Source organism: Crassostrea angulata, chromosome 8 (genome assembly GCF_025612915.1).
Source record: "Crassostrea angulata isolate pt1a10 chromosome 8, ASM2561291v2, whole genome shotgun sequence".
Lineage (NCBI taxonomy): Eukaryota > Metazoa > Mollusca > Bivalvia > Ostreida > Ostreidae > Magallana > Magallana angulata.
In genome coordinates this window covers 34,530,450-34,558,097 of record NC_069118.1, presented here as the reverse complement: position 1 = coordinate 34,558,097, position 27,648 = coordinate 34,530,450, and the positions used below count along the sequence as shown (strand labels likewise).

Here is a 27,648-nt window from a genome sequence, read left to right as displayed (position 1 = left end):
CTTAAAGTATGTTAACAATTTACCTGCAAACATTCCTCTGACTCCATGGATGTGAACTTCTTCAGGTAGTATTATTTCTGCGCCATTCTCAATGATGAATCCACATGGTGCTTCAGTTCTATTGAGCACAGCTTCCACCACCTCCACAAACACATGCTGCCTGGAGCGCAGATGTAAGATTCCAGTTTTGTCCCCCATGAACTTGTGAATGATTACCGTCACATTTCTACTCTGGCTTGTGGGGTGGTATACGAGTAGCCAAGAACTTCCTGTTAATTCTGCCTCGTCAAATTCATAGTCAAAGGTTTCATTGGCCATCAGCAGAGTTCCAGCTGGGCTGTATTTAAGATTGTTATCTGAGTGAACATATGTATGATCAACTGCCAAAAATGTGGTATTGTGAACTGGGTCATATTTTTTCAGCCTGTATTCCAGCTCTCTCAAATTCTCTTCCTTGTAGGTGGTTCCAGCAGCCCCAGTTCTTGCCTGCTTCTTTAGACTTCCACCATCTCCACCATAATTGTGAAACTGTCCTCCATATTGATATCTCCACCGACATTTGATAGAAATCCTTCCCCCAGCTCCACCTCCACCTAGCACATTCCCTGATCCACCCCTGACACTTATTATGCCATGACCAGTCATGTTGGTTGTGGTTATCAATACACTCCCACCTGATCCACCCCCAGCATAACTTCTCAAACCATCATCTCCATTCAGTGATAGAATACCATTCATCTCCAGCAGATCTCCTAGATTCCAGATGAGATATCCTCCACCAGCTCCTCCTACTCCACCCCCATGTCCTCCACCACTGCCAGCAAACTTAAGTGTTGGAAGATCTTCCCCATAGCCAGGTTCATATACTGAGTTGTATGGTTCTCCACCAAAAACTGGTTCATTGCCTCCACCCCATCCTCCATGACCAGCTCCCAGACCAGCTCCATCCGAGGAATTAGTCCAACCCCGCCCAAGACCTGTCTCACCTACGTTCCCTTTCCCGTTCATGTTGAACTCTGCCTCAGCTTCAATGTGGGCATAGGTAGATTCTATTTTGGTTAACTTCATCATTAGCAGTCCATGATATTTCACATAAAACTCCGAGACTGATAAGACAACAGCCACATCAATGGCTGTGAATTCTAGCTCTGATTCACACATCACCTTCAAGACACTCCAGTCAAAGTTTCCTGGCTCTGTCATTTGTACCCGAGTGCTGTTCTCTCTGTAGGCTGTATGAGCAGTAGGATAAAATTTGACATCAGCTCCACCTCTGATCATGAACTCTTCCACTCCTGTCATCAACCCTTCCATCCATGTTCTCCTTCCAAAGAGGTTGACCCGTTTTGGAAACACAATTTCAGACTTTGCTTCAATCTTAAAACTGCAGGGAGCAAATGTTTCATTTGAGACAGATTCCACAACCTCCACAAACAGTTGCTGGAGTTCTCTCAGATTCAACAACCCTGTGTTGTCACCATTAAATTTATGGGCAACAATTGTCACATTGAGGGAGTCTTTGAGTGGATACCCAAACTGAAGGTTGGCATGGCCTTGCAGATCCATCTCATCAAATTCATAGTAGTCTTTTGGACCTTCAGTGATTACTGTATACAGCCAGGGAACACCATGATCTTTATATAAATGTTTGTCTATGTCTTTGTTGTTGACCTCCACTCTTCTGAAAGCTGCTTTGGTGCTTGTCTTGTTTGTGGATGCATCATACTTGATGTCGGCATACTTTGGACCCTTGTCTGTTTCTTCTGTGTAGACAGTGCCTGCTGCTCCTGATGGGATTTGACCTGATCCTAGTCCACCTGTTGCATCAAGCCAGCCTGCAAATCGATTCTTAAACTTGATGTGGATGCCCATCCTACCACCACTTCCACCTCCTGCTGATCCAGTGGCTGATCCTGCTCCACCACTGACATCCACATGACCATATCCAGTGAAGTTCAGAGTCACAATAATCAGTCCCCCTCCACTTCCTCCACCAGCATTCTGGCCATGTCCTTGTTCACCCTCAAGATTCAAATGACCATCGATCCACAGATCCTTTCCATTTTCCCAGACCAGATATCCTCCACCTCTTCCACCTTGCCCTTTTCCATTTCCACCTCCACTACCTGGATGAAGGGGTTTATAAACTGAGTCATATGTTGGTCCTCCTATGCTTCCACTGGGAGCACCACCATGGCCACCGTGAGATGCTCCATAACCAAGGTTTCCGATGGTCCTAGAACCACCAGGTCCTGATTCAGCCTCATAACCTTCATATGCTAGCAACAAGACTCCTTCACTTTCAATGACTCCAGAGTCAGAATAGATGGTGCCTGTGTTTAGTGACATCCTACCTTGATATCGGATTGCCAATCTATTGATGGTTATAACAAGACTTGCTTCACTCTCTAGGAATGTTGCCTTTGATCCTCTTTGAATAACAAGATGGCTTAAACTGATGTTGCCTTTTTCTGTCATGTGCACATAACTTCCGTTCTCCCTGAGAGCTGTCTGAGAAGTAGAGTAGAATACGACATTGGCCCCCTCAGCCACTGTCAAATTTTGAACATTGGTCATCAGACCCCCTATCTGACTCCTGGTTCCCAGCATGATAACAGTTGAGGGAAGAACAATCTCTGTGTCAGACTGAGCCAGGTAGCTGACTGGAGCCACAGTGTACCCTGTTGTGGACTCTTTGTACTCAACATGGATAACCTGCCCGGCCAAAATATGCATCAAACCTGTTCTGTCTCCATTAAACTTGTGGACGACAAGCTCAGAATTCTGACCCCGCATCTGAAGCACTACATGGTTGTTTGCTTCCAGTTCATCGAATTCAAACACGGAGCTAGAATCTTCAGTCATGATGATGGTTGGAATCTTCTTGTTGCGGTCATCATTATCAATCAGGAGTTTCCGGAATCCGTCCAAGTACTTGATGCCTTCTGGTGTGGTGATGAATTCCTTGGAAGTGATGCCAGAGTTGGAATCAGTGAAGTAAATTGTTCCTCCTGCTCCATTACCAAACTGATGAGTGCTCTTGTCACCTTTGTAGCCACCAAATGCAATGTAGTCACCGCTGTATTCCCTGAACCATGACACATGCGCCGCTATTCTACCACCAGCACCACCGTGGCCATACTCATTGCCGCTACCACCGGACACCACCACCTGGCCATGTCCGGAGAAGTTTGTGGCTAACACCAGCACACTCCCTCCACTGCCACCACCACTGTTACCGGACGTAGCAGAGCCACCTGCACTTGTCAGCACACCATCCAGATGGAGGTATCGGGCCACATTTACCTGTCAGATTGAAACACATTGTATGTGCTGTTATGTATGAGAAAAATTCTGCATTTATTTGTATCAAGTGATTCATGTAATATTGTGAAAATTTCCTTCAGAGAATGAATTCTCTTAGAGTTTTACAAAATATGTAAATAAATGTCAATTGGAATAAGGCAGACCCAAACTTCAATAAAGAACCACATATTGTTAATTTATTTAAAACTATTCACACAGTTATGAAAATGTCTTTAAAATGAATGAACACAATAATCAAGCAACCGAAAAAGGATCAAAAGCACAAACACTGAGCTGTTTACCTGTATTGTTCCACCCCCTGTACCCCCACCAGATCCACCTCCCACATTTCCTGGATCCTTTGGCATTTTATAAGATCCATATGCAGAAGCTACAAATAGCCATAAAACACAAAAAGATAAAAATCTGAATTGTCTGCATATTAATTTAATAAATATATGTCTATTAAACTGCTTAAAAAAAACATGTAATGCCAAATTTTTAGGTATTTAGGCCTCTCTGCAGCAAACTTTGATGTCAGTTCGTTTATCTGTACATGACCTTAAGAATTGATCATTTGAAATTGTGCACATGCGGTTTACCTGTAGATATTTTACTGCAAAGTTTAAAATATCCCCCAATAACTTGCAGAAATAAGTAATACACAGTGCATTACTTTTTCTTCAACTGGTCATATTTGAAAATAAAGATCCTAATTCTTTTACATGCATTTCAAAATACCACTTTACAACCAAGGATATTACCACTGGTGTAATTGATGAGATCAGCTCCACCCCCGAATCCTCCGTGCCCCGCTCCCAGCCCGTTCCCTGCTGGATCCACCCCCGGGTTTACCACGGACTGAGTGTCTCCTCTAGCTGTGGTGTCTAGCCTAGCCTCACCCTCCATGTGAAGGGTCCCCGACGAGATGTTGATGCTGTCGGCCTGAATCAGCGAACTGTACCTCATCATGATGTCCGACGTCTCCAGTTTTATTTCCTTGGTGTGGATAATTTCTGCATTGGCCTGCATTGAAAGGACTCCTAGACCCAATGTTCCTGGAGAAAAGAGAGTTTTTCACATATATGGGATACGGTAGATTGAGGGGTTACAACAGACATACACATAACAAATAAACAAGTAGAACATACTAATATGTTAAAACTTTAAGAATTAGGAATAAAATAAAATATTGTGACATATGTCTCTCTCTTCCTCTCTGTCTTTGTCTCTCTGTCCCTTTTATATAATTTAAATTTTTTAATATATTGCATACATGCATATGGAAACAATTGAAAAATGAGATCAAATTGACTACATGTATTATCTACCATACATATACGGTAAGTATGTATCACATTCTTTAAATCTCAAACCTTTTTCCAAAGTCACATGTGTTCCTCCGACCAGACGACTGTTGGAGGCCGTCTCTGATATCTCCACTCTCAGCTGGTGACCCAAGGTCAGGTTCATCACCCCAGCTAAATGACCGTCCAGTTTTAGAACAGGAATCCCCAGTCCAATCAGGCGGAAGTCTGCCGACGCCCACATTTCACTGCCTTCATCCACCAGGAAGCTGCAGGGAGGGGAGGATCTAAGAAGTTGGTATTGGTCGTACTCTATGTAGAAGGTCTGTGTACTCTGCAGGTGCAGTACTCCAGTCTTGTCTCCTAGAACCAGACCTAAATTCAACTTCCTGATGTTGTCTCTGCCTTCAGAAATTTCCAGTTGTGCCTAAAAAGTAAAATATACAGATGGCAAGATTAAATTACTTTTGGTATATATGTACTAGTTGTAATATTTACATGATTTAATAATTTTGATTAATTTTGAAACATACACCTGTAGCTAGAAATAAAGAAAAGGTATTCTTGATAATTTCTGTCTTTAACCCCCCCCCCCTCCCCACATAAAAAAAATCAAAGATATATAGATTTATTTATTATCCCTTTGTAGGAAATGATAGCATTTCTGTACCTTTTTGTTGAGCATAAGATGGTCAAAGCTGACATCAGCATTGTTGTCCAGGGTTTCATTGCTGGCCAAAACTCTTGGGTTCTTCTCCCAGATAACAACAGGCTTTGCTGGGGACAGATTCTGTCCATCAAGGTACAGACGAGACTGATATTCGAACTCTGAGGTTTTATCCTCAATGAACACCGTCCCTGGGCCGCCCATGTCTCCTGTGCTGGTTCCCTTCTGTCCAACGGCCAGGAAAAAGCCCTTATATTCATTGGCACTGGAGGTGTGGACGGCTATTCTTCCCCCTGACCCACCCCCACCAATGCCATGACCTTTACCTCCCATAGAAGACACTGACCCATAGCCTCTGAAGTGGTCTGATAAAATAAAGGTGATTTAAATAAAATGATAAGAAAGTACAATATTTTCAAAATTAGTATTTTATCTATACAAAGAGAAAACTTTACCAAGATAAAATATGCACCTTTTAATTCTCAACTATTACAAAAATTCACATGAATTGGAAGCTAAGATAAAATAAAAATGAAGCAAATACATAGAATTATTTCAGTAAAAGAAGCTACATGTATGTCTGCTCTGTTTATCAAGCGCTTAAGGTTATTAATTTCATGCATTTCCACTGACAGACATGAACTGACCTGTTCTTATCCACACGGATCCTCCACTTCCTCCTCCACCATTGTCTTTGCCATCTTCACCATCCACCTCCAGTCTTCCATCGAGCTGAAAGATTGCTCCCACTGTGATTTTGGCAGTTCCTCCTCCCTTCCCTCCAAGCAGTCCATTGTCGCCCACCCCTCCCTGACTCCCGTGATCTGTGGGGCGGTAGAGGGACCCATAAGCCTCTCCCCCGACTGTCGAATGTGTAGCTTGATTGGGAGGAACAAAAGCAGATTCAATCCAATACAATTCCATTACAATTTACATTTCTCCTATATACTGTACGGTAAGAGTACATAATTATATTACATTTGGCTGGGTATTCTCTTAAGTATTATTGTGGAACACAACTTCCACTTAATTAAGCACAATGCTAAATGTCATTGACATTATACATGTAAGAATTAACAGAGTCAGAAAACTTCTTTAAAAAAAACAAACTGTACACACATTCTATACACTAAACATCATACATATATTTACAGAATCTTCATCTCAAAGAACTCATTTAAAATTGATTAAAATTCATATTCATTTTTTTTTCATTGATCTTTAAAAGTTCATTGATTTGATGAATCAGAAGCACTCCACCCATAAAAGAGGGAGTTATCATCAATAAAATTTTTGCCTTAAGTTTGAAAAAAGCATTAAGCAGTAACACCCATCATACCATTTCCTCCACCCAGAGAAGCATGTCCTGCCCCGGTGTGGCTGACCCTAGCACGCCCGGGGCCTCCCACAGGGGCTGTGCCTACACAGATGAAGCGAGCCAGGGGCTCCAGAAAGAAATCTGTCGCTTCTATTTCAAATGTGTCAGACTTGAATATGGCATCAAACTTTATATCCTACAATTCAATGAAATTAGACTTTCAAAAACCCCTTATATAATGATAAAGATAATTATCTTCTACAGTAATAACTAGCAGAGATTGATATTCCCAAACATTTTCTCTTGCATTATGCAAATGATATTTGAGTTATATACATATAAAAAAAAAAATTGGAATGTACTGTGTAATTATTAGAATTTGTGTTAGCTCAATTTTTGTGGTATTCGTGGGTAGCCCTCCCCCACGAATTTACATCCTCAAAGAAAAAACAAATTTAGAAAGCGTTATCTTTGAAACTGAAACTGAAAACCGGTGCATCCACGAAATTACATCCCCACGAATAAGCCAAAAACCCACAATCCATGAAAAGGCAGTAAGAAAATTTAAAGGAATACTCTTTAAAAAATCTTTAACAAACACTACTGAAAAGAAAAGTGAAAATAAATCTTACAAGAAACCCAACAGTGAGACGAAGACCCATTGGGGGAGGGAGAATCATTTCAGCCCCAGCTCCTTCCTCTAGACTGGCGAATTGGAACCAGCCTGGCACCCCCTGTATCAGGGTGCCGTTTCTGACCCAACTGGTCTGTGCCTGGGGGTTGACGCTGATTTTACGGCCAGGAACAATTCTCATATGCCTCACTCCTACAATCTCACCATTCCACATGAAAGCAATCTCCCCCATGCCCAACATGTACACTAAAGGAGAGAGGAAGGCCCGAGCCCCCTCATCTACCCACAGATTGATAGGCGACTTCATGACTGACTGTAGCTCCTCTATGCGTGCAACCTGTTTGGACTTGAGATGCAGACGGCCGGTTCTATCTCCAAAGATTTTTGTTACTGTGAGCCCTCTGTTGATTCCATCACCTGATTTAAGCTGTAAGGAGATATTTCTGGTAAGGTGCACTTCATCAAAGTAATAGTCTGTGACACCAGCTTCGTCCAAGGTGTAATAGTGGTCCCATGATCGGGCATTGTTGTCTAGAATGAACTGCTGGTATGGTCTGCCAAATCTGGTGTCATTGATGTACACCGAACCCGGTCCACCAGTTGTCAGGTCAGTCTGTGATCTCCCCACTCCTCCAGTTGTCTCGTATGTCCCAAAAAAGTAGATCTGGGTGTCAAGCCAGAAAGCAATTCGTCCCCCTGAGCCCCCACAAACACCAGATCCTCCAGCAGAAGTGAAAAGACCATGACCTTCCAGGTTCTTGGACTTTACATAGATGGTACCACCACTACCACCACCAGATGTGGAGTCTCCATTGGAACCATCTGTGCTTATTTCTCCATCTACCAATAACTCGGATGCAATCTCCAGATCAATAACACCTCCCCCTCTGCCTCCAATGTGAGACCTGGATTTTCCTCCGGAACTTCCTCTCTCTTTTGGACGATAAAGGCTGTCATAATAGGAACCACTGAAATACACCACATGACCTGTGCTGTTGTAGATACCACCCCCTGGGCTGGCATGACCAGCTCCAGTGGGAGTGGATGATACAGTGAAAGATAGCCCTGATCCTAGCCTACTATCTATTGTGTCGGCTGGCCTGTCTTTAGCTGATGATGTCATTATTGCTCCTGCTTCAACATTTAATACTCCAGCCATCAAACGTATACTCTCAGCTGATATCTTTGCTTTGTAACGAACATCAATTTTCCCTACTTTTGCTTTCATTGTAAGATCAGCTTGGTACAAAATTTGTGACAATCCACGTAGATCTATAGTTCCAAACTCCACATTGCCTGGATCTTCTGTATCATCATTCCCATATCTCGCAGTGTTGGCATTAACTCCCAAGTACATCAGCGTTTCAAATCCCAGGACAAGATCGTTGATACCTGTTAGCTGACCCTCAATCATTAAAGACCTTCTCTCTTCAAAGCTTGGAAACAGCACACCCTTTCCATAGACATAGGTAATGGCTGGAAAGATGATTTCTCCCTCTTCATCAATGATGAAATTAACACCTGATGTGAAAGCTTGTCGAACTGCATCTTCAAACTCCGCTACCAGTTTCTGCTTCTTGTGGATGTGTAGCAATCCCGAGCGGTCTCCAACCAACTTCCTGATGTCAATGTTGATTGGCTCGTTCATATCTCGGACGTGAAGGGAGGCCTGATTCATCAAGTGCACCTCATCAAAACTGAAGTCTCTTTGAGGTCCTTCATCAATGGTGGAGTACTTATCCAGTGGTCTGTTGAAGTTGTCCAGCAAAAGACGTCTATACACCTGCCCCTTCCTACAAAACAAGAATTTATATTTCTATCTCTCTCATTTATCTTGTGTTATAAAGAACAGCATCAATCCACCACATTGTTTCTTTATCTCAATGTTAACTTTATGCATCAAAGAATCATAAAATTAATGCCAAAGTACAGTTGAACTTAAAAAGTATCTCAAACACAAATATCTTGATTACATTTTTATGTAATATATTAAATGCATTATTCTGAAAACAAGCTTACCTGATGTCTTGCAGGTAAACAGTTCCTCCCCCTCCTGCGTTACTGTCATCAGCGGCCTCACCCCCAAACACCTGGTACCTGCCCTGGTACTGGATGATCCTGGAAGAATGGATGGCGATTCTGCCTGCTGACCCCCCTCCATTGGCTCCACTGCTTCTACCCCCTACACTGGAGAACACCCCGTAACCTGCAAGTACGACCATACAGGACTTACGAGGATAGTATTGTGAGAACATGACATTGTATTACGGTACTAAGATTCAATTAGTTTGTTATTGAAACTTATACATCTGAATTGCATCAAGACATTCAAAACACTAAAATCCTACCTACAATCAAGTAAGAATTAATCTAAGCACTCCGGCATCCAAGACCAGCAGCACAAACTTTAGCCGGTAAAATCCAGATGCCTTGGAATCTGAGACTGACACAAACCTTCAATCAAGTAGGCTTTAATCCAGATGCTGCCTCCACTTCCCCCTCCATTGGCTGAACCAGTAGCATTCACAGATATTTCTCCATCATTGAACATCAGGCTGCCGACATTGAGGTAGATTTTGCCACCCCCTTTTCCGCCCACTAGATTGGCCCGACTCCCTGGCTGGGTGGGTGTGTACAAAGAGTTGTAGGAGTCCCCCGCTGCATCGGGGAGTCCCCCTCCCACACCTCCATGTCCTGCCCCTCCCTTCCTTCCACTCAGTTGTTTACCCTATTGTAAGTTAAATGCAACTCAATTTTTTGTCATTCAAGGTTTCAAAAATCAAATTCAACATATTTTCATAATATCATCAAAATAGCAACAACAAAATCCTTCCTTGTGTTTAAAAGACCAAAATTTAATTGTTAATTGGAAATGAAAATATTTTATGTTTTTTTAATAAGCTTGTAAATTTGATTTGAAAATTTGTAGGATTTAGAAATGTCATAGCTATAGTAAAATCAAACTTTCCAAATTTAGACTACAGCCTTTAGTTTTGTAGAAGTATTAAGTTTTAGGTATTTCTTTTTTTTTTACAGATCAATTGGTCATAAGGGTCCTTTTGCTTACCGGTAAATTAAAGTGCCTACCTGCCCTGTGTAGACATCTATCCCATTTGACTGAGCCCGGTCTGTACTGGCTGCAGATATCAGGGCCTCCAATTCTACCAGAACCTTTGAACACGTGATATTGAAGTAGTCTGCAGTGATGGTGGATTTAAACTTGGCATTGAGCACCCCCAGCAGCATGTCTGCCCCGGTTTCCTTGTCATAGTCAATCCGACTTCCTGGATCTAGCTGGAGAAGACCGAAGGTCACTCGAGCCTGACCCGACAGAGATGTAGCTTTGAATGGCACTATCATGGCGTTGCTGCCCATTCTCATGTAACGATTCGCTCCCAGAATCAGATTGACCACTCCCCTCAGGATTCCGTCCAAATCCAAGGCCACGGTGGCTCGACCCAGAATGGTCGTCGTCTCTGACAGGATAAACTCTCCACCATTGTGCAATTCAAGATTGATTTCTAGCTTGGAGTTGATGAATGTTTTGCTATCTCTTTCCAGGGTTCCTTTGTGATTGGCTTTCATTCTCAGCAAACCTGTGCCATCTCCTTTAATTTTATTGATGATAAGGGACCTTGCTTTTCCATCCTCAATGATTTGCAACTTGGCATAGTTCTTTATTTCTACCATATCAAACACCAGATCTACTTCAGATTCATCCAGGAGAGCATAATATTCTTTCTGACCATTAAAATTGTCAATAATTAGAGTCTCTAGAATACTTTTGCCTTTGCCTGATTTTGTATAAATAGATCCTGGCCCACCTCTGCCATTGGTAGCAGGTGAGTTTCCACCAGCAGCTGAAAACTTTCCATTGTTTGAGAATAAATCCATTTCTGTTTCTATGGCAATTCTTCCTCCACTCCCAGCTCCATATCTGTTACTGGTCACACTTCCTCCATTAGCTTCCATGGTTCCCAGTCCTTTCAGAACTTGATAGCAGACGACATAGATACTTCCTCCACTTCCACCCCCACCTGATGAGGAACTCCCTCCAGATGCTCTCAGGAAACCATCCAGGTGGATGATGTCAGCAGCAATCTGGATATTTCCTCCACCTTTAGCTCCATTTCCTCCAGGTGATCCAGGCACTGTGGGTTTGTATAGAGTTCCATATGGCTGAGACACATCACTGAGTGTTTGACCATTGCCTACTCCGCCCTCACTGGCATATGATCCTCCACCGTACATCTTTCCATGACCAAGAGCAGGAGCATCTTCCACCCTACCCCTTCCTGCAACATTCAACTCAGCCCCTCTTTCCAAAGTTAGGCTACTAGCTTGAATCTTGACAAAGTCTGTCAGGAGAACAACAAAACGCTTCATTTCCATTTTTGCTACCAGAAGGTTAAGTCCATCCAACGGATTAAATGTTGACCCACGTTTCAGTCCCAGATAGCCCAGCTGATACTGCCCTGGTGCACTGGTCCGCTGGTAGGCCCCGAGAGAGTAGGTTGCTGTGTAGGATGAGGAATCCAAATTGACCACACCATTCTTCTCAACAATGAGGTTGTTGAAAGTCACTTGCCCACGAAGATTCAAAGTCGTTCCGGCTACAGTCATGTTCAGTGGGGTATGCAGAGTTGCATCTTTATCCAGGTCTATGTTGATGTTGGTGATTAGATGATTCTGTATTCCCTCTACATACTCTGCTCGTAGAATCTGCTGGTCTCTAACATACAGCCAGCCCGTATTGTCTCCAAAAATCTTTGAAATTCTAAACTCAGATGTTGAACTGCCAAATTCAACATGTGAATATCCTTTTAAAAAAAGCAAAATAAGTTCTATTTCAAGATTAAGAAAACACTAATTTAAAAAAAAAAAAAAATTTTAAAAACCATATAAATATATGCATGCTTTATATGTGTGTTAAGTGTTACAGTTAAACTAATCAAAAATAGCCACAATCAGCAAGTATTTAGGAATTCTGTAAAAATCTTAAGATCCTACTGGTATTTACCGGTAAGGATTCTAAAGAGGCACAGATCTCATACCTTTCAAAGTAACCTCAGCAAACTGGAACTGAGAGCCAGTGATCATTGTGCGAGTTTGCTTCTGGAGTGGATCTACAGTATTTCCAGCTATGATCAACTTTTCATTCGGAACCCCTCTTGTATTATCTTTGATGTAGATGGTTCCCGCACCAGCCTTTACACTGTTCAGATTGTCAGAATTTCCAGCACCGTAAGCTGTTATTGAGCCAGGAAACTTGTATCTGGAAATGATTTTTTTTTTCAAAGTCATGATTGTTCAATATGTCAACCGTAAAAACAAATCTTTTCAAAATTACATATTTAGCAGTATTGTTACTATGAAATAACATGTAGGAATTTCAATGGAGTTTGAAAAAAAAATGATTACTAGACATACTGAATGAAGAACATTATTATGCATTCATCTAACAAATATTCAAACTTTGGTTTGTGGAATATATCTTATATCTCTAGTAGATATCTGGCACTCACAGTTCCTCTAGGATTATCTGTATCCTTCCTCCTGCCCCACCTCCACCTAATCCTCTACCTAGCCCCCCGTCACATGACACCAGGCCCTGACCAATCAGCTTCTGGGCTTTGATGATGATGGTTCCACCACTTCCTCCTCCTGCACCTGTTCCACTTCCAGCTGCGCCATTAACCAGAATTTTTCCTACAATTATATTAAAACATGATAAAATCACAACTCCCATTATTTACCTTATATTACGCGAGTACCGGTACTTAATTCCAAGATCCCGCTGTTTTGTATCAAATCGCGAGATTATAAAATTGCAAACGAGGAACGTTTATCCATATTTCCTATAGTTATCAACTCTCAGAAAATAATTGTGAGGTTTTAAAATCCGCGAGGGATGATTCTCACAATTTTACGTGGATATAACATCCTCGCGTTTAATTAGGAATTTACAGTATTAATTTGTTTTTCCCTACCTTGGTTATCTTTTGTCATATAGAAGCTTGTTTGTACATGTAATATGCAGTTTTGAATTACTGTCCAGGGCCAAATTATTGATCATGTGAACCTTCTTTCTTATTTAAGGTGGCTCTATACACCCACAGTTTATTCCAATTTTCAATAGAAGACCACAAAACATATACTTATCAAATATTAATATGACGATAGGGATACTATAGGTATTTTTAAAGAATTTTTAATGTTTTTTCGTGTTTTTGTAAAATATTTTTTAAAAAGACAGCTATCAACAAATTGAGAGAAATTATTTTGTCATATGATGGATATCTCCTTCGGACACATAAAAAAAATATAACACTTCTTAACATTCAGAAATGTTATTATTGCAATTTTTTTTAGTATTTCCCCAAAATATAATTTTTCATATTTTCTTACTCTGTTGACAAATCATCTGAAAAAGTTGCTTGATATTATAAGAAAATGTATTTCAATAAATGTGACATAAAAAATTGAATGAAAACCATTGCAAATAAACACAAAAAATATTTTAAATTTTATTTGGTATGAAAGTTCCTCATGTAAGGGTTATCGTTCCTAAGTCCCAAGGCCCAAACACCTTGGGGACTTTTCATTTCTGAGTTGAAGAAAATTTCCTAAATATAATGTTGGAATGATAAATACATACATATTTCATTATAGACTTTGCCCTGTATAAGTGAATATATTCGCTTTAATGCAAAACTAAGTCAAATAAATAAAGGGGAATATTGACTAGGCTAATAGGATTTATGTATCCCAACCTGAGAGAAATTCAAAGCAACCCTCTCATCCCCGTTAGGTGTCGATATTAATGTGCATTAAAGTATATTATAATTGAAATATGTTCACCTGTTTAGAATTTTCTTTCACGGTATTCAACCAAAAAAAACGTTTTAGAAATTTTTGGAAAGTTAAAAAATGTATTGTTCTCAACGGGAATCGAACTCATGACCTACTTGTTTGTAGTGAACCCACTAACCCACTGCGCTACGGTGTAACATATCGATGATGCTTAAGAAACTCTTTAAAAATTTATTGTTTATTTCGATAAATAATACTACACAACGTGAAGGTGTCACATACCACATTACTTGTAAGTAATGAATTTTCCAATTATCAAATTAAATCTATCCATTTAACAAATTTTTCAAAATAGCGGTTCCCATACAATTCACCTCTGTTTAAATCAGCCAGTACCGGAAATGCATGTTTCCAGATTTACTTTTTTGCGTACTGCGTCATCAAAAAGTGGTGTATAGAGCCACCTTAACAGCAAATAATAGTGAACAAAGAGGAAATTGGGTACACATGAAAAACCCTGTTGACAGTCCCATATATTGTCTTAGAATGATATGCTACAGTTTTTTCTCAGTCTGTACATACCTTCCACGTTGACTTCGTAGAATGTGGATATGTTCAGGAAGCCTCCACCTGCTCCCCCCACCCCGGAGGAACTGTCACCACCACCACTGCCTGCTGATGTCGGCACCCGAGTGTCATCATACATAGCACCGCCTGTCACAGACTCAGACTGGGAACCACCAGGGGCACCATGACCACCACCTGTGCCCACACCACTCACCTGTTCAAATATTGAACACACATACATTACACAAAGTAACATTCATTACTGTACAACATTATGTGTACTTATGAAAGTATATTCAAAATTTACCTTGTTAATCAACAGACAGTAACTACTAGGTGTAAATTAAAAAAACACTTTGTGTAAGTATCAAGAATAACAATTATTTAACCTCCCCTTTTTGTGTAAAAAAAGCTCTGCTTTATCTAATCTCTTATACATTTCAAATCAATATTACATGTAACTTAAACTTATTGTTAAACTGTATAGCAATTATTGTTTTTTATCATACAAAGACATTGTAGATCTAGATAATCTGTGTACTTATTGTTAAGCATGAAGATAATTTGTGTACTTACTGTTAAGCCTGCTCCTTGACCTTGACCTGCAGAATGACCTTTACCAGAAAGGTCAAGCAATGACCCGGGATGAAGGATGATGTTGTTACTCTGTAGTAGAAGTCTCTGTGAGTTGAGGACTGCCCCATACTGTATCTCCAGCCTCCCCAGGGTTAGTGTCTTACCAGTGGTCTCAAACTGAACCACAGCGTAGTCCTTGATGATGAAAGTGGAAAATCTGAAAAAAATTAAGGTAAAAGCTTTTTAAAAGCCTTCCACCAGATTCATATTGTGCTAGTTTCACATGGAAAATCCTAAAATAAATGCTGACACCATTGTAATAATTTGATTCAAAAAAAGTATTCCATTGCAAGCAACATAATAGGTTTACTGCACTGACTTAAGTTTATAGTTTGTGGGCCTATCATCTGGTTCCCTTACCTGTAAGCTCCTGCCTCAGTGGTCCAGTTTCCACTGGTGGAGGATGTCTTGGTTTGAGCAGCAAAGGTGGCCTTCTGTCCAGGTGCAACCACTAAGTCTCGAATATTGGTTAGAGTTCCTGCAAACAAAAATTATCATACCATTCTTATTCTCCCCAAAACAGTAAAACCCTAAAAATGCATCTCTTTGTGTTGGAATTTCAAACTTACCCTTGAAATCATTATCAGCACCTAACAGCTCCACTGTTTTGGGAAGTCTGGCTTCTCCCTTTTCTGACAGCTTTAGACTGCAGGTTAGTTTGGTGTGTTCTAGTCCCATGTCGGCACTGAAGGTGACCTCATCCATCACACTGATGACACTGTCACTGCCACAAGACAGGGACCTCCCCACGTAATGGACCCCGGGGGACCTCAACACCACCAAGGTCTGGTCACCAATCCTGAACTGATCGACCTCAAAGTTTGTGACAGAGGTTATATCAATGTATGTTGAAGAAATGCTGGTTCCTGTGGCCCCTGCGTTGTCCATTATCAACACATAGTAGTTAAGACGATTGACTCGGTATAACAGGTAGGCTGTACCTGCACCTCCTGCTTGTGAGCTTGAGGAGCTTCCTCCTCTCATTAGATACTTTCCAGTAAACTCATAGTCATTCATAGCATCCAAAGTGATTCTTCCACCCCCACCACCTCCACCTGATGATCTTCCACTGCCACCTACCACAGACACATAACCATATCCTTTTATGCTGCGTGTGATGATTGAAATGGAACCACCAGATCCACCGCCATCATCAGTCTGAGTTCCATCTTTTCCATCAGATTCCATTCTTCCATTAAGTGTCGTTGTTCCACTTATGGCCACTTCTAGTTTTCCACCACCAGATCCTCCTTTTCCACTACCACTTCCTCCACCAGATCCAAAGAGATTTGCTGAATCGATGGATCCATATGTATCGTTGAGAGCAAGTGAGCCTGACACAGCCATTCCTCCATTTCCACCATAACTTCCTCCTGATCCACTTTGTCCCGCACCTGGCCCCTGGTCTGCGGAAAATCCACCCCCTGACACTCCCAAAATCCCTGTGTAAGCCACTTGCAGGTCTTTAGCTTTGATACTCAGGTATTTACCATATATTTCCCCTCCAAATTTAACATTAATGATACTCAAAATTTCAACTGTGAACTTGCTGTCAGAATCCGTTCCCAGCTCTAGATATCCACCAGTGTTGACGTCCAGCTTTGTCAGGGATAGTGTACCAGCAGGGGATAGCTGTGAAGCTCGGGGGCCTGAGATACTTGTGGATGATATCCTTGCTTTTCCACCTTTGGCTACCACCAACTCCTGCATACCCACCATAGTGCCTTTTACATCTAGATTATAGGGTTCATCAGGAGAGAATGAAGCATCCTCTAGATGAAGCTTGGCAGGAAGAATCGCTGTACCAGAATCACTGATCAGAATCTTACATTGGAGTGAGTAAGCTTCCACGGTTCCATATTGTGTAGCAATATCAAATTCTTGTCCCCTTTGAACCGTGACAAGTCCTGAGTAGTCCCCTTCAATGGTTTGTATTTTGATTTTGGAACCAGATATCTTGGCCTTGGAATTTTTCATTATCCTGAGTGTTGACAGAGAAGCTATGTCAGTAAGAACAGTTGTTGCTGTGGAGCTCTGACCTTGGTTGTCCACAATCACAAGAGTTTTCTTCACTCCACCTGCTTGCTGGTAATTCACATAGACTGTTCCTGATGCTCCAGATGCAGTGTTGCCTTTCCCTCCATACGATGTATATGATCCATGGAAGTCTCCAACAGAAGGTACAGAGATCCCTATTCTTCCTCCACCACCTCCTGCTCCAGTCCCAGCAGATCCACCATTGACAGTCATGTGACCATGTCCATTCATAGAGACGGCTACCACTGTTACACTCCCTCCACTTCCGCCTCCACCTGACATCACATCTGAGCCACTGGCATCCAGTACACCACTGAATAGAAAAGTTCCATCCACTTGAATATTGATGACTCCACCACCTCTCACTGTGCCAGTTCCACTTCCAAAGCTAAGTGGAGATGAGGTGGATCCATAGGTTGTATTCACATTTCCAGCCCCTTCTCCACCATAACTGGCCCCCTTTGTGGGGCTGCCACCTCCTGGACCTATCAGCTCCCCACCACCTTTTACTGAGATTTCAGCATCAGTTTCCATTGTCATAACATCTGCCAAAATTGTTATGTTTTTCATTGCAGTTGTGGACTTAAGTGTTGAGAGAGAGCTCATGTGGAACTGGGATGCAGCTACCATGACATTCTGCTCATTATATGTCAGAGACGATTTATAACCAAGCTTAATCTGCTGAAGATTTGTTGACATGTCTCTTGCCACCAGTTTTCCACCATCTTTAATTTCTACATGAGAATTTTCCTCAACCTCTAGATTGTCTATTTTCAAAACTCCTGTACTCTCCAATGCCAGCTTTCCACGTTTTCCAATGCTTAGTTTTCTTGCTTCCAGTTGCCCATCCACAATCAGTTCTGGATTGTTTCCAGACACCAAAACATCACCAGTGAAGACTAGACCTGCATCCTTATTTATTCTAATGTTGCATTGGGTGCCCAATTTCAAATCTTCAGAAGCACTGATATTCACCTGAGCTGGGCCACTAATTGTTAGTGTACCTGTGTTGTCTGATTCAAGAGTTTCAATTCTGATGGATTGCTGAAGTTCTACATTGGCATCTTTCTTCACTGTCAGTTTTCCTATTGGGTTGGGTAGTGTTTGACCTTGTATGATAGTTTTTCCTCCTTTTCCAGATATGATCAATTCACTTTTGAATTGACCAGTGTTGGTTTTTGTTTGCACAAATATTGTACCTAAAATTAAAGAGAAAAAATAAAAATTTAGCATGAAATATCATAACTGTAATAGAAGAGTTTACAGGTATATAAATGAAAATTGATATTTAACATATTTCAGGCTGTCAATACTAATCAGCTTATATAAAGACATTGAAGACTTAAAGAAGAAGAATACACATATACCTGCTGATGCTTGGCTGTTTGGGTCCCCTGCAGCAGACAGCACCCCTGTAAACTGGTACGTGTCATTGACGGTCACTGATATCCTACCACCCCCTCCTCCTCCTGACCCTCCCTCAACCAACATCCTGCCACTTCCAGACAGGACTCTTGTGTTCACTAGGATGCTCCCTCCACTTCCCCCTGAAGTGGAGGAGCCTTGTCCACTCATATCAATGTCTCCATTGAGGCTCAACACTTCCCCAACCACCAGCTTAATTTGTCCTCCACCTCGCCCTCTGGTGGGTGTTGCTCCGTACCCATTACTTCCGAATGAGACTGGATCACTGATTGAACCATATGGATTAACTGGATTCCCTGATCCTCCACCATGACTGGCTCCTTGGTTAGTGGCATTGGCTTGGCCTGGTCCACCACTCTGATATCCACTCCCAACTCCTCGAATGTATCCTCCAGATTTCACATCTATCACTGAAGCACTGACTGTGGTTGTAGATAGTCCTTGGGAATCTCCTTCAATGTATAGTACACCGCCGGGTTCTATGGTAATGGATCCAAATTCATAATATCCTGGCTCCAGAGTGCAGTTTGTGTTTCTATACACATACATGTCCGATTCAGAGCAGGTGGCATTAAGTGACGGATAAAGGTAATTGGTGACGTTTTTTCCTGGAGTTAAGGCAAAATGAGTGGCGTCCAAAGTGAACTCTTCCAAAACATTGAGGACAGTCAGATCAAGGGTTGTCTTTGTCGAGGAACTCTGACACTTGGAGCTGCTGACCAGTCTACCATTGTAGTCTATAGTCAGGGTGGTCAGCTTTAGTGTGTTCGGGTCATTAGTGGTGGTGGACACAAAGCTGCCAGCAGGAGGCCCAATGATCAGAGCCCCGTAATTCCTGACCGTCAGATTCTGGGTTTTCTCCAACAATCCCCCACAAAGCTCTAGAGTGTAGTATTTCTCAATGAGTACTTCCTCAGGCAGCTCTATGAGCCCTCCCTCGTGTACATAGACAGAGGTGGGTAGACTCAGGTCGGACTCCAGGGAAGCTGACTGAGTGGACAGATAAAGGACCTGTCCGTCATAGACATTCAGCATGGAGTCCACACCGCCCTGGATGTGGCCCACTTTAGCCTGAATCCTGGGCTTTCCTGAGCCACGGGGCCCAAAACCAAAATTAACACTGCCCTCTACCACTATGAGGTCTATGTTTACAAGAATTATATAGTCTGGGGTAGGCAAATGGGACAGTGCAGGGGTTGCATGGCTGTTCTTTAATATAACCTGAAATCAGAATTTCTCATTCACTGAATAATCAATGTCTATCATTACAAACTTCATTAGCTACAAATACTAAAACTTGCTCTTATTTTTCCATGATATCCAGCAAATTACCCTACTGCCATGTGAATAATATATAAAACTTCATCATAAATCATTCATCATGCTGTACCAACATACAAACTAAAGCACACTGACCTAAGCATTTTCATGATGTACTGACCTGTGTGTATTTTGTGAATGAGTCTCCCTGGGTCAGAGTTATGGGTCCTGCTGCCCCGCCCCTTTCACCACCAGACCCGCCATAGGCTGTCAGTCCAGCCATGTCCACAAAACCTGAGCGGTAGGAGATGGAGATGATACCACCCCCACCCCCAAACTTCTGACTGGATCCACCGTTCACACTGACTTCACCTATAAACAAGTACACTTGTATAATCCCATGTTCATCATCTCTAATTAGTTGTCATTATCAAATAATTGAGTACCTGAAATTTCTTTACTTTCACATTTCATTAATATATGAGAATACAGTCACCTGTATGTTTCAAACAGACATTATAATTATCTAAATATCATGACTAAATATATTATCAAAGAAAATAATAATAGAACATCAACGTTGACACAGCTATTTTTGTCTTAATCGACAATTTTTCAATCTCATTATCACGTGTAACATTTGTCTGTAGAAGGATATTTTTATTTATATTTCGATCACTAAACACATCCAATGTTTAGTGTACACTAATGTGACAAGAGTTATCTACCCCTGATACTAATGTCAGCTGACACCTGAATCCACACACTTCCACCTGATGCTCCCCCAGCATTGCTCAAAGAGTTCCCTCCCCTGAAAATAATCACAAGTTCATTATTTCATCATGATTGTCTTTCTTTGGGAAATTCAATCCCAATTATTCATGGCAAATCTAGTAATTTCAATCAAGTCTCATCTACAGAGACAAAGTAAATGAAATACTGAAATTTAAGCCAATGGCTTACTTGGCTGAAATGGTTCCTCTAAGAACAAGGCTCTGTGTGGAGAGGTGTAGAACTCCCCCACCCCTGGCTTTACTGGAGCCTGACCCAGGCTCTGTGGGGGTCAGGAAGTTGTCGTAGGCCTGAGCAGTAGAAGAGGTAATTCGACCCCCCTCTCCACCATGACTGGCCCCCTCATCACTGGAGGACAGACCTGTAACAAACCAAACACTTGCTGAAGATTTGACCTTGTTAAATGACCATGACCTATAATCTCTATATCTCTCAAATCTTTTCCTACCTTTCCCAGCATTCAGATTACATCCAGCATCCAGATTGAGTTGTCCCCCTTCTTCTATCTCCACTTTTGTGGTTTCCAAGGTGATTCTTGAGCCTACAATCGCTCCTGTGGCTGCAATGTACAGCTTATCAAAGGAAAAGACATACACTGTGTTTTCACCAATCGACTGAAGAGCACTGTCGGCCATAATGGAAACTGCACTGAACTTGTACTTGGCAGGAGAAGTCATCCCTTTAGTCTGACTCGTAGGCCCTAGTCTTATCATAGAATTCAAGAGTGTGACCTCGGAAACACCCCCTAGGGTTCCATTGATGATGTTCCTGGCATTGATCCATTTGGAAGATGAGGGCAAGGTCATTTGTCCACCTTCATAAATTCTGATATTGGCTGCCATGTAGAGTGACGACTGCTTGACAACAATCTCCTGATTGGGTCCCACGTGAAGAGTTCCAAGTTTTGAGCTGTCTTGAATAAATCCACTTCCGTATATGATCTGCGCTTGTAATGTATACGTGATAGAGGCAGAAATGCTAGGCTCCAGTGCTAAATGAGCTCCATTCAGCAAAAACAGTTCATCCACGGATATGGTTCTACTGTATCTGAAAGTGAGCCATGAACGGCTGCTTTCATAGCGAGAAACGGTGTCTTTGTCAATGTTGATAATATCATCCTAAAAACATACAGTGATTACATTATTAACTGCCATACTTCCATATTCCAATGTTTATCAATTTATATGACAGTCTTTCAAATGTACAAGTAAAATATAAATATATCATGTAACAACATTACATAAAGGTTTTTCTCGACAAAATTAAGAATTTAAAGCTTTTCTTTCATGCAATATTTAAGTATGGGCTATGGCCAGACTTGCCTTAATGGTGAATGCCACTTTGTTAGCGATAATGATCTTTGTTTTTGAGCCACTTTCAATGTAGATGGTTCCAGCTCCTCCGTATCCACTAATGGAGGTTCCTCCGTATGCCTCAAAAGATCCGGTCCACTCCTCTACTGTGTACCTCACAGCCAGTCTGCCACCCCCACCTCCACCAGTGCTAGAAAGACCTGCAACGGGATCCATGCCGTCAAAATACAAACTCTACAGGGACATATAACTATAAGATAATGACCACTGAAGTCCTTCTCCCCCACCCTCTACTAAAATTTTAAAAATCTGATGATTCCAATGTCTTAAATGCGGTAGAATCCTTATTTCAAACAATGAGTAAATATTAGTGTAAAATTGCGATAGGCACCCTTCACAGATTTCAAAATCTTGCTTTTATTTTTCTGACATTTGAAAACCACGATACCATAATAATAGTTGTGAGCTCATGATTTATTATCATTGCAATTTGATTGAAATGGTGGATATCAAGGAATTTAGTAGTTGCATAAAATAAGGAATCTACAGTAAGGGACACCAAGGCTTCAGTTTATCTTGTTTGAATTTACGAAAACTGATACATGTAATTTGAAATTAGAAGAAAAAAAATTGATGTTAAATAATATTTTGTAGAATGTTTTTATCATTTTAGTATTGAGAAATTTGAGACAGACCATTTCCACCATTGACTTGAAGAGTTCCTGATCCGTACAGTTCTCTGGTGTGTAACCACAGACTGCCTCCACTGGCTCCACCTGTTCTATCTTGGGCAGAGGCACCATTACAACTGATGATTCCTGAAATTAAATATTACATGAAAAAATTGTCAAAGAGGGAATACTTTTTTTTTTTAATAAGATCAACTACTGTTTTAAAACATGCATTGATGCAAGTACACCTGTGGACAATAACTTTGACAAGAGACACATTGTAGACAATAAGTCTTTTACAATTAAAATGATAAAATAATGGGTTATAAACAAGTACCATTGATGGTAGCTGATGTGGTAGCATTGATCTTTATGACTCCACCACCTGGTAATACCACAGGTTTACTGGTAGAAAACCCAGGGTCAAATATAGCATCACTGCCAGCATCTTTTGGGTCCTTTACATCTCCATAGAAGTAGCCGCCGTGGTGGGAGGTGGTTCCTCTCCCTCCCATTCCACCATGTCCTGCCCCCGCCCCATTGTACCCCACTCCAATTCCTCCACCGAATGACAGTGCCTGAAGTAAGGTAATGGGCATGCATTTTATAATGGCATATGCATTAACCTGTACAACATGATTGTTGGGGATATTCTGTAATCACATTATATTAAGAGTGTGTGTTGTTTGGCTGAAATTGGTTTTTCAGTAAGTAAACATAGACTTGATTTAAAGTTTTTTAAAAATCTCTCTGCCAATATGTATACATATTTATGCTTGACATTAGGTGATGTCCTTGATTTATTTATTAATTTAAAGCTGCTTCCCGCCAAAATTGCAAAATAGAATACACAGCAAAAATGTAGTACAGCAAAGATGTTTGAAACAAAATGGAAGCTTTCCTGACCTTTCCATCAGCGTGGATGTGGGCGGAGCTGTCCACAATGAGACGAGACACCTGTATGTCTATCCTGTCCACCACGACCTCGCCACCACTCTGTACCTCCAGGGTACCACCCCTCAGTACCATGCCCTTCCCGTTACTGTTAATCTCCAGCACTCCCCCTCCCTCCACCTTGACACTGGTAAAAGTTATTTCCTTCTCTCGGATTATGCTGCTGTTCCCAAATGGTCTGTAAAATACATGTACTCCATTATGCTTATATGATTTAGGTCTTAGAAATAAAACAGGTCAGGTACTACCAACCATATAAAACCCATGAACGTTTGAAACGGTGAAAAATTACAATTTGTAAATTTGATGGTTATAAAGCTTTGCAATGACCAGAAAATGTACCATATAACGGAAGGTTTTTGGTTTTAATACATTTTTCACTATATTTGCAATCATTTCAATTTCACAAAGCATGAAACACACTGTAGATATTCTCACTATATTGTGAGAAAACAATTTTCAAAACTGCAAAAGTGATAATTATAACAGACTTAATTCATTTTTTGCAAAAAATAAGAAAACCTTACTAAATATTTGATAGTACATGTACCTGTACACAAGAGGACAGAGTGTCCTGTGTCTGGTGTACTTACTTGAGTATCACTTTTCCCCGCGGTCCAATGACAAGGTTCTCTACCCCCGTCAGTGTCCCCTCCAGCTCTATGGTGATGTTGTTGACAAACAGATACTGCTCGGCAGACATCACTCCACCGGGGTAGATCTGCAGGCCAAACTGGAGGTCAGGGCTGTCCGCAGGTAGTTCTTAAATCAAAATAAAACAAATCTATATGCCTTTGAGGAAAGTGCCATAGAAAATGGATTTCTCATAATGATAGTAAGGCTTTCATTGAGAAGTATTTTACATGCAGTAATTTAAATATATTAGATTTTTTGATCTAAAGAAAAGTGTTATAGAGATTTGTTACCAGGGCATATACATAATATCAGACGAATCCTTAAAATTTTTTATTGAGAGGAGGAGTATAATGATTAAAATACAGATTTGATTAGGTTTACCAGCTAACAGCTCCTGTTGTGGCCCGATGTGGAACATTCCACTCTTGTCTCCGGACGTCTTGGCGATGATGACGTTTTGTGTGAAGCTGTCTATGTTCCTGCGGTGGAGAGCCAGGTGGGCCCACCCAGACAGGTAGATCTGGCTGAAGTTATGGGTGTGGCTCCCGGCGGGGTCATACAGCCAGGTGTGAAAGCTGTGCTCCCCTCGATGAATGTCACCCAAAATCCCAAAGTCTATTTTGGGTTCCCTGGGTGAGCACAAGTTGTTGTTATCCACCACAAGTTTATCTAGGTAAGAGATTTAACAGCCATGATGGTACAATACAATGAAAGCTTACTAACATAATTTGCTTTCATAAAATATATACTTAAAAAATCAAGTAATCAATAAGATAGAATACCATTGATCATAAATACAGTAAATAAAGAAATGTCTGAGTAATGGAATTTTCTGCTAATCTATTGTTGAAAAGAGTTTTGAATTCATTACAATGCGAATAATTTTAGATAGTGTACAGTAATTCACAGGTTTACACTATGAAAATAATTTTTCTGCAAATATAACCCAGACATAAAAATCCATATTGTTACAAGAAGTTGCAAAATTTTATGCCTGGCCATATGAATATTGATATTAAATATTTATTTACAGTATTTCCAACACAAAAAAACACTGACCTTCCTTTGTAACCAGGTTTCTATGCAACACAGTGCCAGCCCCACCACACTCGTATCCACCCCTTCCACCATGGGAGAAGATGGATCCCGTGAACAGATTGTCTTCATAGTAAATGGCGACTCTTCCACCTCCACCTCCCCCTCCCGGACAATTAGTGGAGCCAGGATTCACCACAGCACCACCTTGTACATCGATGACACCACTCCCCTTCAGTTTGCCAGTGACAATAGATACACCGCCTCCTGCACCACCCCCTGCCCTCCCACCGGATCCTGATTTACCATCACTCCTATGAACAACATATAAACTCATTCAGAAAATCCAGTCAGTACCTGGAATCCTAAATAAATGCAAGGAATTATTATCCACGTAAAATTGTAAGAAGTTACCCTTGTGGATTTTATAAACTCGCTGGGGTTTTTTTCTTTTGTTTTGAACTATCACATGACATTAAAATAAACATTTGGAGTTTAAGGCTGAGTCATTTGAGAGGAGATATTTAAGGTCTGAATGTGGAGGAGTTCTTACTTGAGCTGTCCGTCCAGCAGGACTTCCCTGGCCTGTATCTGGATGATCCCTCCTCCTCGCCCCCCTCTCTGACTGGCGACGGGGGTACAGGTGGAGGCCAGTCCTCCCGCTGATCCACCATTTCCTCCAAATTCTCTGGGGTTATACATTGACCCGTAGTTAGAAGGGGCTCCTACTACAGGTTGGTTTGACCCTTGACCTCCGGCGGCCCCACCCCCTCCACCTCCCCCACCTGAAAATGATATATTCTATTAAGTGAATCACTTTAAATGACTGAAAACTTTAAAATGACTTAAAAATGACTTAAAACTTTCTGAAAAAAAATTAAAAATGCATAATTTACCTGCAGCAGGTGAGTCAGGTGCATTTTGGGGGATTCCATTGAGAGCCCGTCCTCCAGTGTCTATCACCCCAGCGGCATCTATTTGTACTCTATCAGAGATCACATTCAACCAAGGGACCTATAAAAGTGAATAATGGTATGTTGATCTTGATCAACAAAATATCCAAACAATCAATGGGAAAAAAAATCAAGTTTTACAGATATAATTCATACAGTGATCGTGCTGCCTGCTTTTAGGAGCAGAGCATCTGATAAATTAAGACTTAGGGATGGGTTGAATTCGTCCTCAAAATCTGAGGACATTTTGCCATCCGCAAAGATCTGGATGTTGTTGAAGGAAAACACTCTGTCTGGGAGACCAATAGAATGTCCCTGTTCAAAAGACAAAACGATAACTACCATATAATGTGTGTATATAATGATAATGAATGAATTGAAATTAAAGTTGACGTCTGTCAATCAAGCCCCCTTAAAACTGATTTATCAATTCTTCACTTCTGAATCAAAAGCAAAGCATGTTACATATGATAAATTTAGTTAAACAACATGTCAGTCGGTTCTGTGCTGTGCGTGTACTTCTTGTCTGTGAACAGTGTGTGTATACAGAGTGTGTACATAATGTGTGTACTGTGTAGGTACATACCTGGGGTCCCAACAAGAGGTTGACGCCCCGGCCGATCTGTAGATTTTCCACACCCCCGAGTCCTCCGTCCATAATAAATGTCTTGTAAGACAGATCTACCAACTGCACCTCTGTAAAACGACAGGGACCAAACTTACTGTTAAGTGCATCTGTACTGAGAATTCTTAAGTACAATCTACATTCTTTCTCATTTTTAATAGTTTATTATAACACTGATGAAAAAGCTATATACTACATTCACATTGAATAGTAACCAACCTGTCTATTAAGTAAATGTCTTTGCAATTTGCATATGTCATTTGAGTCGCCATAATGATTCCACAGTAAGTAACTCACCACTAGGCAGAATGACCTGGGACCTCTCATACACCCTGACGGCTGCAGGGAAGGGGACGTCCCCCTCCTGTATAGTGATGGCCTGCTCCGGGGATGTGTGCAGCATGCCCGACCTGTCACCGTGGATGTTTCCTATTGTTATCATGCTGTCATTCCTAGAAACCTCCTGGGAGAATGCAAGGTGCCCTCCTCCTGTGATGTAGAGCTCATCGATGGAGACCTCGAGGTCCTCGGGATAGGACACAATGTAGGTCCTCATGCTGTCCTTCATCCTATTATAGAAGTTATAAATTTGTTACATGATTTAGTATTCATTTGAGACAAATGTATAAACTTCATTGAATTTCAAATATATATCCAATTGTTTTATCATCTGATGCTTTAACACTGTTCAATTTAGGT

The 27,648-nt window shown here is 41.2% G+C and overlaps 1 protein-coding gene across 1 annotated transcript in view; it reads right to left on the bottom strand.

Moving 5' to 3' along the window:
* The window catches only part of LOC128159904 (uncharacterized), a 123,315-nt gene that overhangs the window by 44,215 nt on the left and 51,452 nt on the right, over positions 1-27,648 (bottom strand). The window contains exons 65-98 of the mRNA XM_052823128.1: positions 27,247-27,518; positions 26,911-27,020; positions 26,481-26,639; positions 26,268-26,385; positions 25,925-26,156; positions 25,396-25,685; positions 24,718-25,005; positions 24,294-24,462; positions 23,653-23,878; positions 23,084-23,324; positions 22,771-22,893; positions 22,085-22,275; positions 21,211-21,880; positions 20,934-21,123; positions 20,699-20,781; positions 20,152-20,342; positions 18,653-19,931; positions 15,818-18,484; positions 15,609-15,726; positions 15,189-15,405; positions 14,628-14,826; positions 12,758-12,941; positions 12,287-12,507; positions 10,320-12,052; positions 9,687-9,960; positions 9,252-9,438; positions 7,231-9,025; positions 6,620-6,794; positions 5,928-6,158; positions 5,284-5,645; positions 4,683-5,040; positions 4,071-4,364; positions 3,609-3,697; positions 24-3,306 (exon numbers count right to left, since the gene is read on the bottom strand). Coding sequence (XP_052679088.1) covers positions 24-3,306; positions 3,609-3,697; positions 4,071-4,364; positions 4,683-5,040; positions 5,284-5,645; positions 5,928-6,158; positions 6,620-6,794; positions 7,231-9,025; positions 9,252-9,438; positions 9,687-9,960; positions 10,320-12,052; positions 12,287-12,507; positions 12,758-12,941; positions 14,628-14,826; positions 15,189-15,405; positions 15,609-15,726; positions 15,818-18,484; positions 18,653-19,931; positions 20,152-20,342; positions 20,699-20,781; positions 20,934-21,123; positions 21,211-21,880; positions 22,085-22,275; positions 22,771-22,893; positions 23,084-23,324; positions 23,653-23,878; positions 24,294-24,462; positions 24,718-25,005; positions 25,396-25,685; positions 25,925-26,156; positions 26,268-26,385; positions 26,481-26,639; positions 26,911-27,020; positions 27,247-27,518 — 17,219 coding nt within the window. The remainder of the gene's footprint in view (positions 1-23; positions 3,307-3,608; positions 3,698-4,070; positions 4,365-4,682; positions 5,041-5,283; positions 5,646-5,927; positions 6,159-6,619; positions 6,795-7,230; positions 9,026-9,251; positions 9,439-9,686; positions 9,961-10,319; positions 12,053-12,286; positions 12,508-12,757; positions 12,942-14,627; positions 14,827-15,188; positions 15,406-15,608; positions 15,727-15,817; positions 18,485-18,652; positions 19,932-20,151; positions 20,343-20,698; positions 20,782-20,933; positions 21,124-21,210; positions 21,881-22,084; positions 22,276-22,770; positions 22,894-23,083; positions 23,325-23,652; positions 23,879-24,293; positions 24,463-24,717; positions 25,006-25,395; positions 25,686-25,924; positions 26,157-26,267; positions 26,386-26,480; positions 26,640-26,910; positions 27,021-27,246; positions 27,519-27,648) is intronic.